Source organism: Mauremys reevesii, linkage group 10 (assembly GCF_016161935.1).
Source record: "Mauremys reevesii isolate NIE-2019 linkage group 10, ASM1616193v1, whole genome shotgun sequence".
Classification (NCBI taxonomy): Eukaryota; Metazoa; Chordata; order Testudines; family Geoemydidae; genus Mauremys; species Mauremys reevesii.
In genome coordinates, this window is record NC_052632.1 from 33,771,262 (window position 1) to 33,783,677 (window position 12,416).

Here is a 12,416-nt window from a genome sequence, read left to right on the forward strand (position 1 = left end):
TTCTTATTCTTTTACCCAACCTATAAGAATGTGAGCTACATCCTTACAATAAACAGTTATGCCCACATTAATATGTCATTAAGTTTAACTCATTTAAGATCAAAAGTAAAATATTCACAATGACAGGGCTGTAGGAATACTTATCTGTAGCAAGAAATTTTATTACTTTGCAGGCAGAATTACAACTAGATCTTTATATGGATGTTTCTCTTCTAATGCCTGTTGCATAGGGTGCAAAACAAACGGTAGGTGTGCTAGCCTAGAAAAGTAAATCCTCAAATGCATTTGTTGGGAGCTGTTTCCTGCAACACAGGGTTGGTGAATTTGTTTTGCTTCTTGGGAAACTTGCAGACAATACTTGGCATGAAGACTAATTTTATTCTTTGTAAAATGAATTAATTTCATCTTTGTATTTTTCAAGCACAGCAGGTCGTTTTAATTTCATCGTAGGACCTAAAAAAACATACCACCAAAAAACAAACAAACCAAAGTTGATTACAAGAGGAGAGAGAAATCACAGTAAAGTTTCCTAGCTGGAGGATTAATGAGTCCTAGTACATCATTCCTCCAAAGGGACTGACTAGTAGATGTGCCTGTAGCTTCAATGGCTGATCTCTCATAGGAACTGTAGAATAGCTGGGGCAGAAACAGAAAAGTTCAGTCCAAATGACTTGTGGACAAAGCAATGTCAGGCTTTATGAGCAGAGGTAATAAAGTAGCTACTGCCCAATTTAGTAATACTTTAAGAGGACTAATCGAGATTTCTCCCTTTATGTCCTCAGTTAAAGAGCCCTCTCTTATGGCAAGCCTACACTACTGCTTAAGTCAATCTAATTTGTCTTGCTCAGGGGTGTGAAATCCCCCCGGGCGATGCAAGTTACAGCAACCTAAGTGCTGTTCGCACCAGCACTATGTCAGCAGAGATGCTCTCCCACTGACATAGCTTCTGCCTCTTGCGGAGATGGATAATTATGCTGATGGGAGAGAACTCTCATCGACACAGAGCATCTTCATCATGCGCACTACTGCAGTGCAGTTGCGCCGATGTAGCGCTTCTGGTGTAGACTTGCCCTTAGCAGTGTTGTATCTACTTATTACAAGAGCCCTGGACTTGACATAACCCGCAGCCATCTGTGCACTTAGCCAACATGGGCTGGAAGTGAGGACACCACATAGCGAGAAAGAATTTGGCCTTGCTTAGGCAGACAAAAACATCTGCCCAGTTGTAGTGCTACTAAAGGATAGCTGACCTTGGTCTGGGTGCCTGTCTGTAAGGTTTTTTGCTAGAGTTGCTTTACTGATAAGAAGAAATTGAGAATTCTTTGCCGTTGCTAGGGAAATGGTCAGCCCATTGTGGGGTTATTTTGAGTTATGCTTTGTTTTGAATTACATATAAGAGTTTAGTTAGTGTGTGTACTTTGGAGAAGTTCTCCTGAGAAGATTTCTATGAGCTTGCAGTCCGACAGCTACCTCCCCAGTGCCTAGGAGGAAGGCCAGCCACCAGAAACCTGCTGCTGTCACTGGATACCACCTCAGGCTTCGGGTAACTATATTCTGGGGTGATCTAGGTTATTTCTATTTTAGATGTGTGCTTTGTACTCAATAAAAACAAGGATTTTGGGGTGGAAGCATTTGTGTGTGTACCAATCATTTATCAGAGGGAGGTGCTATCCCCCCACCACTGATTTGTTTCCTGACACCACCTGGAAAACAGAGATTAGTTACCATACCTCTGGGTTCAAATAAACCCGAGTAACATACAGGGTCGTCTCAAAAACTGCATCTTGCTTTGGGTGAGGTGGTTTTTTTTGTTTACTTTTCTCTCTATCCCCTCTCCCACAATCTCATGTGCTATGCATTAAAGACAAAATCATAATACTGAAAGGAGCAAGGAATGTAATAACTCAGCATTACTGTAGCCAGGGCTCAAATGGGCGTTGGGAGATATAGGCTTACTCCACTCATGGAGGCTGTAGGGGATAGCTGAGTCAGACTGGATGGAGAGAAGAAACTGAGTATGCCCTCAGCTACACTAGTCAGGAGGGTGGAAGGAAGCAGATGCAGCCATAGCGGATACTACTATCAAAAAAGGATCCAGTCTCACACGCCTGGGATGCATGCTAAGAGTACAATTGGTGTAGATAATCATTGATGATATAAGTACAGAGCCTTGAAGGAGAAGCTTAATTTGAACCTGAGACAGAATGAGTCAAGAAACTATTGGAGGGATTTAAGTCAGTGGGATGAGATGTAGTGGGCAGGGAAGGTAACTATGGCTACAGTGTGGATGGATTTGAATGGAAAAAAATTAGTCATCAGGGCTGTGAGTGGATGCACTATTTCCCAAACAGCTGCCTCAACTTGCAGTAGGCCCTACTAGACGGGCCCCACAATTCATGTATGCCCAAGACGCTTTATTTTAAAAAAAAAATCAGCTTCTTGGAAAAAGTCATATCTATCTACTTTGTAAACATGAACCCCATTCCTATAAAGGACACCCCATTGTTATAACTCTATCTGGTTAGAGGAAGGACAACATGCTGTCTGCAGTACTAAAGAAATAGAATGAAATGGATACCACACTGCTATTTTTCTGACATCTCAGTTCAGCCACAAACTAGAATATGGAATTTTGCTGTTCTTAAATAATGTTGTGGGTGAAGGAATCAAGGCCTCAAACTTTTCATCCACCAGCACAGTTCAAATTCGCTTGATCAGAAATCACTCTAGTATTAGACAACTGGCACTTGACTTTGGCACTTTTGAAAATTTTACTCCTGGACAGTATCCAAGATACTGGTCAAGGCAAAGTTTATAACCTGGAAGAAACTAACACTGAAAAAAACAAGCTCCCCACATGTATATTAGCCTACCACCTTTGACATGTTCCCTTTCTTCCTTTACTAGATGTTCTGTGTATTTGGCAACAATGTAAATCTTTCATACAATATGTGACACATGGCCAGAAAGGGTTAAGCATCCTGCAGGATAAATGACCCAAATTCAACCTTTAGAGACATGTTAGAAAAGTATGTAAATATTAATTAGGGCCACCCTATGTCAGATGGGCTAGAACTCTGAAATGCAAACCTGTATTGTTAGACATTAGAGGTGATACTAATTTAATGTGTGTACTTATATTTTGTTAGAGGTTAACGATGTAACCAAATGGTTCCTGTCTACGCTGTATTCTGTTAATTCAGAGATCAAAAGGACATATTAACATTCAAATGATCTGTAAACATAGTAATATCACTGTATTCATCTCTCTTTGAAGGATATAACAAATCGCCCATTAATGTTGGAAAACAGGCAATTGCTTTATGTTAATCCATGTAGCTAATTACCAGGGATGCTTAGGAAACAGGTCTACTTCAAAGTCTCTGTGTTTGCCTATTGTTCTCCCAAGGACTCCATGCTGTCAAGAGAAGGCCTGAAACTTATAAAGATGTCTTGGGTCCTGATCCTTTTTAGCTCAGATATGCTTGATGCTTTATGCAGAGAATCTTGAGTCATAAGACAGATCTCCAGTCCCACCTGGATCACCCTGAATATGAACATTGGACTTATTCTGAACTACAATGCTCACAATCTCTAGCATAAAACTAATCTCAGAATGGTACTCATGTCTGTATGTATGCTGATCTTTTAACCCGGGACAGCCAACCTGAGCCTAAGAAGGAGCCAGAATTTACCAATGTACATTGCCAAAGAGCCACACTAATATGTCAGCAGCCTCCCATCAGCTCCCCCCACTCCAACCTTCATCACCTCCTGCCCGCTGGCAGCCCCACCAATCAGTGCCTCCCACTCTCTCCCCACACTTCCCGACCACCGCAATCAGGTGTTACGCGGTGCGCAGGAGGCTCTGGTGGGGAGGGGGAGAGAGCGAGGGCATGGCAAGCTCAGGGGAAGAGATGGAGTGGGAGGAGGGCTTGGGGCAGAGCCGGGGGTGGAGCACTGAGCACTCCCCAACACATATAGCACCTATAGCTCCAGCCCCAGAGTCAATGCCTATGCAAGGCATTTTGGGTTGTATAAGTAGGGGCACTTCCAGCAGATCGAGGGATGTGATCATTCCCCTCTATGCAGCACTAGTGAGGCCTCATTTGGAGTACTGTGTCCAGTTTTGGGCCCCACACTACAAGAAGGATGTGGATAAATTGGGGAGAGTCCAGCGGAGGGCAACAAAAATGATTAGGGGGCTGGAACACATGACTTATGAGGCGAGGCTGAGGGAACTGAGATTGTTTAGCCTGCAGAAGAGAAGAATGAGGGGGGATTTGATAGCTACTTTCAACTACCTGAAAGGGGGTTCCAAAGAGGATGAATCTAGACTGTTCTCAGTGGTAGAAGATGACAGAACAAGGAGTAATGGTCTCAAGTTGCAGAGGGGGAGGTTTAGGTTGGACATTAGGAAAAACTTTTTCACTAGTAGGGTGGTGAAGAATTGGAATGGGTTACCTAGGGAGGTGGTGGAATCTCCTTCCTTAGAGGTTTTTAAGGTCAGGCTTGACAAAGCCCGGGCTGGGATAATTTAGTTGGGTTTGGTCCTGCTTTGAGCAGGGGGTTGGACTAGATGACCTCCTGAGGTCCCTTCCAACCCTGAGATTCTATGATTCTATGATTCTAAGGAGCTGCATATTAACTTATCAAGAGCTGCATGCGGTTCTGGAGCCATAGGTTGGCCCCGCTGTTTTAACCAATACTTTCTTTTAAAATAAATTTTAGCTAGTTAATAAGGATTGGCTGTAAGTGTGTATTTGGGGAAGATCTGGAATATTCATTAACCTGGGAGGTAATGTGTCTGATCTTTTGGGATTGGTAGAACTTTCTTATATGATTAATAAGATTATCAGTAATCCCCATCATATTTGACTTAGGTGTCTCAGTGGAGGCTAAGTCTGGGTTACTTTAAGGCAGTGTTTCCCAAACTTGGGACACCACTTGTGCAGGGAAAGCCCCTGTCGGGTCAGGCTGGTTTGTTTACCTGGCGCATCCACAGGTCCGGCCAATCGCAGCTCCCACTGGCCGCGGTTCTCTGCTCCAGGCCAATGGGAGCAGCTGGAAGCGGCACGGGCCAAGGGACATACCAGCCACCACTTCCAGCAGCTCCCATTGGCCTGGAGCAGAGAACCGCGGCCAGTGGGAGCTGCGATTGGCCGGACCTGTGGATGCGCCAGGTAAACAAACCAGCTCGGCCCGCCAGGGGCTTTCCCTACACAAGCGGCGTCCCAAGTTTGGGAAACACTGCTTTAAGGGAACTGTGTTGTTGGTTTCTGGGTAACGAGTGAGGTATTATAGAAGCTGTTTTGTGCTGGCTTGGTAAATCTAAGTACTGGAATATCCACCAGCTTTGGGGATTGTCTGCCCCATTCTTTGCAGTTTTCCCAAATTGAGTAACCTCAGTGTGGCTCCCCTGGGATCCCGGTCACACAATAATACTTTAAATACTTACAGGAGTCCACATAAATATTCTGTATTTCATTAGTTAGAAGTTAAAGTTGGTGAAGCAAGAAACTAGAACATCTTTCACCAACAGATCTTTAATTATTACTCATAATTTTCCCTCCCCACAAAAGACAGGCCCTGGCTGCCAAATGATCTTGATTTCCTGGTTAATTTTTATGCAAGGTTTACAATAAGATTTTGTTTTCTTTGGTTAAACTGACTTCATTTGATCTTCTTTTAAAAAGAGAAAAAGCTGTGGACACAATTAACAATTATTAAATAGGTTGGCATATAGAGTAGATTTTTTTTGTAATTTTGATTCTTTCTCTGGCACCAAAATTGTAGGACTTGTTGAATTTCTTAATTTAAAAAAACTGAACAAGGATAACTTACTAGTATGTTATATGAAGGTTTTTATGAAGCTCCCATATTTCACCAACCATAGTTTAAATTTCAAGTTGTAATATGAATTGATTTTATCTGGAGTGGTTGAGATCCCTAAGATTGTATCAATATCATTATTCTGTAATCTGACAGTGTGAATTGTTATCAGATAATTGCCACTTGTTGGGGAAAAGCTATATAACTCCCAGCTCTTTGAGAAGGTAACAGATTATTTAGACAAAGGAAATGCATTAGATCTAATTTACCTCAATTTCAGTAAGACATTTGACACGGTTCCACATGGGGAATTATTAGTTAAATTGGAAAAGATGGGGATCAATATGAAAATTGAAAGGTGGATAAGGAACTGGTTAAAGTGGAGACTACAACGGGTCGTACTGAAGGGTGAACTGTCAGGCTGGAAGGAGGTTACTAGTGGAGTTCCTCAGGGATCAGTTTTGGGACCAATCTTATTTAACCTTTTTATTACTGATCTTAGCACAAAAAGCGGGAATGTGCTAATAAAGTTTGCGGATGACACAAAGCTGGGAGGTATTGCTAACACAGAGAAAGACCGGGATATCCTACAGGAAGATCTGGATGACCTTGTAAACTGGAGTAATAGTAATAGGATGAAATTCAATAGTGAAAAGTGCAAGGTCATGCATTTAGGGATTAATAATAAGAATTTTAGTTATAAATTGGGGACACAACAGTTGGAAGTAACAGAGGAAGAGAAGGACCTCGGAGTATTGGTTTATCACAGGATGACTATGAGCCGCCAATGTGATATGGCCGTTAAAAAAGCTAATGCGGTTTTAGGATGCATCAGGCGAGGTATTTCCAGCAAAGATAAGGAGGTGTTAGTACCGTTATATAAGGCACTGGTGAGACCTCATCTGGAATACTGTGTGCAGTTCTGGTCTCCCATGTTTAAGAAGGATGAATTCAAACTGGAACAGGTTCAGAGACGGGCTACTAGGATGATCCGAGGAATGGAAAACCTGTTTTATGAAAGGAGACTCAAAGAGCTTGGCTTGTTTAGCCTAACCAAAAGAAGGTTGAGGGGGGATATGCTTGCTCTTTATAAATATATCAGAGGGATTAATATTAGGGAGGGAGAGGAATTATTTAAGCTTAGTACCAATGTGGACACAAGAACAAATGGGTATAAACTGGACACTAGGAAGTTTAGACTTGAAATTAGACAAAGGTTTCTAACCATTAGAGGAGTGAAGTTCTGGAACAGCCTTCCACGGGGACTAGTGGGGGCAAAAGACATATCTGGCTTTAAGACTAAGCTTGATAAGTTTTTGGAGGGGATGGTATGATGGGATAGCCTAATTTTGGCAATTAATTTTGGCAATTGATCTTTGATTATCAGCAGGTAAGTATGCCCAGTGGTCTGTGATGGGATGTTAGATGGGATGGGATCTGAGTTACTGCAGAGAATTCTTTCCTGGGTGCTGGCAGGTGAGTCTTGCCCACATGCTCAGGGTTTAACTGATCGCCATATTTGGGGTCGGGAAGGAATTTTCCTCTGGGGCAGATTGGCAGAGGCCCTGGAGATTTTTCGCCTTCCTCTGCAGCATGGGGCATGGGTCACTTGCTGGAGGATTCTCTGCAGCTTGAGGTCTTCAAACCACAATTTGAAGACTTCAATAACTCAGACATAGGTTAGGGGTTTGTTATAGAAGTGGATGGGTAAGATTCTGTGGCCTGCTTTGTGCAGAAGGTCAGACTAGATGATCATAATGGTCCCTTCTGACCTTAAAGTCTATGAGTCTATGAGCTCCACCATTCCTGAGAAATAGTCATCCCAATCTTACAGTACTCCACACCCCTCCTGTATTCACTAAGTATCTCAGGATAGATTAGTATGCAGAGGTCTTACCAAATTCTCCACCAGAAATGGAGAAATCTCTTTCCAGGACTGTCCATTTCTGAATATGCTGAACACTGGCAGTGGACTTCATGTTGACTCTGTCGATTCCTTCTTGAATGGCTTGGTAAACAGCCTGATCTCTTGTTGCCACAATCTCTGACACTGTAGTGGCTTTGCTGCCAATTTTCTGGCAGAATTCTCTGGCTTGCTCAGTCAGATTGTCAGTAGGATCAGATGTATCTGGGTCCAGAGTACTCTACAGTATCAAGTGACAGAGTTTCAGTATTAATGGCTTGCTCCTATAGGGCACTAAGTGTCCTCAATCCCTGCTCAAATCAGTGGGATTTGAGGGCAGCTCAGAATATCCAAACTTAAGTGAAACAGTCCAAACTGCAGTCCTAAGTCTACAAAATGGGACCATTTGTAGACTGTTGCTAGATAAGATAGTTTGTCAATTTGGCCACATAATGTGAATATGCTGGCTAATATGTGACGTGATCACATTTGAAACGTCAAAATATTTAACATTGAAAAAGCTCTGTATATACTCTGAATAAGTTACCACTGTGGGTATGTCTACACTGCATTAAAAATCCTGGCCTGGGTCAACTGACTTGGGCTTGCAGGGCTCAGGCTGCAGGGCTATGAAACTTCAGTCTAGACATCTGGGCTTGGGCTGGAGCCCAGCTTTGACACCCTGTGAGGGAGAGGGAGTTGCACGCCCTGGGCTTCACCCCAAGCCCAAACCTATTTTTAACCCTGCAGCCCAAGCCCTGCAGCCCAAGCCAGCTGATCTAGGCTCTCAGACTGGGTGTGGTGGGTTTTTTATCACATTGTAGACATACCCTGTGTTTTTCCAAATCAATTGCATTGTTATTTCAAGAAATGTATTCAAGATGCTATTTACAAAAATGGATTACTGAAAATTGTATAGTTCTGTTTGATCTCTCGAGACAGGACTGCTGTTTAAAATTAGAAAAAAATATTTTTTTTTACACTTGGTGGTGGGGAGGAATCAGTGACAGAGATAATAAATGTAAAGGATGAACAACGCTGGGACACTCAAGAGAAGAAGTTTTATATAATAATATACAGGGCCCTTGTTTTCATTCTGTTACTATAATATTAGCATTTTAACAAAGGATGATCTTTCAGTTGGGCTTGATCCTGTAGCTCAGCTATTCATAATCTTGTTCCTAAATTCATTCTTAGATTTCTTCCCAAAAGGAACAAATAGGTGGAAAATAGGGTCTGTTAGAACGCAAACATTCTCTGTCTTTAGCATAAATTGTAATGAGCAAACATGGCCAAAAAAGCCACTTGTGTAAGTAGCTATGAAACTGTGTTGCCTTTTGTTTGTTACGTATTGAGACTTTAAACTTCTAAGGACTCTGCCTGTCCAGAATGACAACAGCCAGTATAGAGAAGGCAAACGCTGTACTCTCTCATGGAGACTTCACTTCTGCTCTTTCAGGTTTTCTTAATGAAAGTGAATTTGAATTTTAGACTGAAAGTAAGTCTTGTTTTGTTTATGGAAGAATATTAGAAATGAATGTGAAGTATTTCTTCTGCTATACAGCATAAGGGCTAAATCCTGCTTGCTCACAGCAAATCTACCCATGTGAGTAAAGCCAGCACACTTAGCTCTGTAATTTGAACATTTTTCCCTATGTGGAACCACACACACGCTCTCTCTCTCTCTCTCTCTCTCTGAAGGTTTTAGATCTCAGGAGTTTAGTGGGGTGTGATTTTGTCGAAATCAACAGTAAAAGTAGTTTACCTTTAAGGTCAGTAACATTGATAAAAACTTCTTTTGATCTCCAATCAACATAGCATTGCTAACAATTGGCAGTTCCTTTTTGACCTCATCTTCAATTGGGATCGGAGGCACATTTTCACCTCCAGCTGTAATAATTAACTCTAGGCATGAAAAGAAACTTATTAGTTGAATTCAAATAATTTCCTCACAGCTGTCTAAGGGGTGGGCCAAACCATTTATCACATTCCTGCTAATAGAAGATACCAGGAATACCAATAGCTTTCAAAGAGAACAAAACTTGTTTAGATGTGAAAATTAACCTTCCTGAAAGACAGATATATCCTTTGCAATATCCCTAGAGGGCTCTCTGTCTCTCTCTCTCTCTCTAATAAACACGAACACACACTATTGTGCATACAAAGCAAAACCCTTTATACCAGACTGCAGATAACCTAAACTCTTGGTTAACTGGAGATTAATTATGACTCTCTAGGTGTTACAGATAACCTGGGATTTAAAGTGCCACAAGTACTCCTGTTTTTTTTTTCTGGGATTTTCAGCAGTTAGGCTCCCTTCAGTGCTATCTGGCATTCATTCTCTTTGTGCTCTAGTGTTGTGAAAAGAAAGCCTTTTCACAGCTGGCACCATAATAAAAAGCAACCTTAAAACCACCAAGAGGGGGCAGGCCAGCACAAGCAAGCACATGGAGAGGGATCTTTAGAAGAAGCAGATCGCACAGAACAGCCAGGGAGTAACTGAGGCAGTCCCGAGTAGGGCTGGATGAATAATGGATTTCTTGGTTTGCAGCCAATTAAGGTATAAGTGCAATGCAAACATTAAGATAATCGAACTGGGCCACTTTGTTAAAGAATAACAATGGGGGGAAAGGAAAAGTAACCAGAAAAGGAAAAGGCAGAGAATTAAGGGAGGCCAAAATGATCACATTCAGTGCAGGCTAATTATAGCATCTAATAAAGCCCACCAGGACTGACTGCATATGGTAATGTTATCCTGTTAAAAATTCACCAGCAAGTGCAGCTACCTCCCTCATGATTCATCTTGTCTTCTGGGATTACAGTTACTCATTACACAAGATAGTTTAGGAACATCTGAACTGTGACAAAATATCACCCATCTGAGTATGTATCTTGGAAGAGAGCATCCAGGCAAACAAATGACCAAAACCTTCCCATGGCAACATTTCAAGCAAAATACTGTCACCAGACCCAACTATTCCTCTTTGTTTTAACTTATCCTTCTACCCTCAAAAATTAGGAATGTTCAAATGGTCTGGAAACGCAGAGCTTACAGCCATCTCAGATGTCCAGCTCCCACATGGCAATAAGAGTACAATGAGTTTTCCTATTTCATTAAGCACCCTCTTCTAGCATGTAGCCCCATGATTCAGAACTTAATACAAAACATAGTAATTGTCTAACATTATTGTCTGAATATTTTGATCAGTAAGTAAGGCAAAGGACTTAGCAAGATTCAAATCGGGATTGAACATTTACATGGATAACAAAATATCCAGAATTATTGTTAATGCTAACAAAATGAATATTGGAAGGGAGATGAAACCTCATGTTGCAATGCTTAAGCCAATCTCTAAGGATGAGACCTTCCTGGGAGCAGATTCTCTCACATTTACTTATTGTGAGGTTTCCTCTGAAGCACTTGGTGCTGGAGTTGGAGACAATCAGGTGGACCACAAGCCTGATCCAATAAGGCATTCCTATGTGCTTATCTGTTGTATGACTGAACAACACTGAATAGTTACTTTAAAATGCTGGGAGGAGACTGCTTTTTACCTTTAATTCTTCCAGTAACATAGAGGAAGCCATCCTTGTCTAGTCTTCCCAGGTCTCCAGAATGCAACCACCCATCATTATCAATGGCTTCTTTTGTTTTATCCTCCATATTTAAATAACCCATGAAAACAGTTCTTCCCCAGAAACAAATTTCTCCATTGCCATCTGCATCCTCATTCACCAGTTTCACTTTGCAGCCAGGCACTGCTTTGCCACAGCTACAAGGGAACAAGAAAGAAAAGATTCATACAGAGTGCTAGAAAAGCCAGATAAAATATAGAGCGAACCTTTACAATAGCTCATCTCTAAGACCTTGAGAAGGTATAAACAAACGCATTCCCATCATTGTTAGAAAGTTACAGGCCAGAATCTCAGCCGATGTAAAGCAGCAGTGTAAATAGAGTTCTACACATTTACACCAGCTGTGTTGCTACTTAAGTGGACTTTTTGTTTCTTTTGGCGCATTAAAACACTTCTCTGTTTGAAATTTCACATTTGCACATTATTCCTTCTTAAGTAGGCCAGCCCTTCGGTTTAATAGTTGTGCTCTGCACAGCATGCAAGAGACTGGGTTTGACTGACACCCTGGGCCAAAGTGTGGTGGAAGCAACATGCTCAGCTTCTGGCATGAAGTCTGTCTTGAGCTGGAACACAGAGCCTTGAAGATGGGGAAGTAAAGGAAAGAACAAAGAGAACCTACATTTCCCAAGTCTCAGTCCAGCACTATATCCACTAGACAACACCGCCTCTCAAGTTCAAGGCTCTATGGATGCTGTATCAAGGTGAATCTAAATTTTACAGCAAAGCAATCTGGAAATACTGTAGCAGCTTTTCATACATTAAAAATAGAGCATTTTGCTGAATTGCATATATATTTGATATTCAATCCATTCTGTCTTTTCCCAATTTTCTGTTTTCAATTTGTTGCAGATTTTTGTAGTAAAAATGCATAAATATGTGGTAGAAATTGACAAGGGTGAAACTAGAAGTTTTAGCAGCTGGGTCCAGTGCAATAAGAGCTTTTGCCACCTAAGTAGATGTGGAAGGCAACTTGGGACTGTGGGATAAGAGCACATTGACGTTTCTGTCAAAATGATCAGCAATGAAACAGTTAACAGTCTCAATA

At 41.6% G+C, this 12,416-nt stretch overlaps 1 protein-coding gene across 19 annotated transcripts in view; it reads right to left on the minus strand.

The window, feature by feature from the left end:
- Nucleotides 1-129: 129 nt before the first annotated feature.
- The window catches only part of ACSBG1 (acyl-CoA synthetase bubblegum family member 1), a 107,730-nt gene continuing 95,443 nt past the window's right edge, over nt 130-12,416 (minus strand). For 12 of the 19 annotated variants that reach the window (XM_039491108.1, XM_039491115.1, XM_039491109.1 and 9 more), the window contains 4 exons: nt 11,291-11,508; nt 9,501-9,640; nt 7,730-7,976; nt 130-453 (listed from right to left, as the gene is read on the minus strand). In XM_039491108.1, the coding sequence (XP_039347042.1) occupies nt 377-453; nt 7,730-7,976; nt 9,501-9,640; nt 11,291-11,508 (682 nt within the window). In that variant the 3' untranslated portion in view covers nt 130-376. The remainder of the gene's footprint in view (nt 454-7,729; nt 7,977-9,500; nt 9,641-11,290; nt 11,509-12,416) is intronic. The other 7 variants (XM_039491104.1, XM_039491105.1, XM_039491103.1 and 4 more) reach the window with 1 other exon arrangement.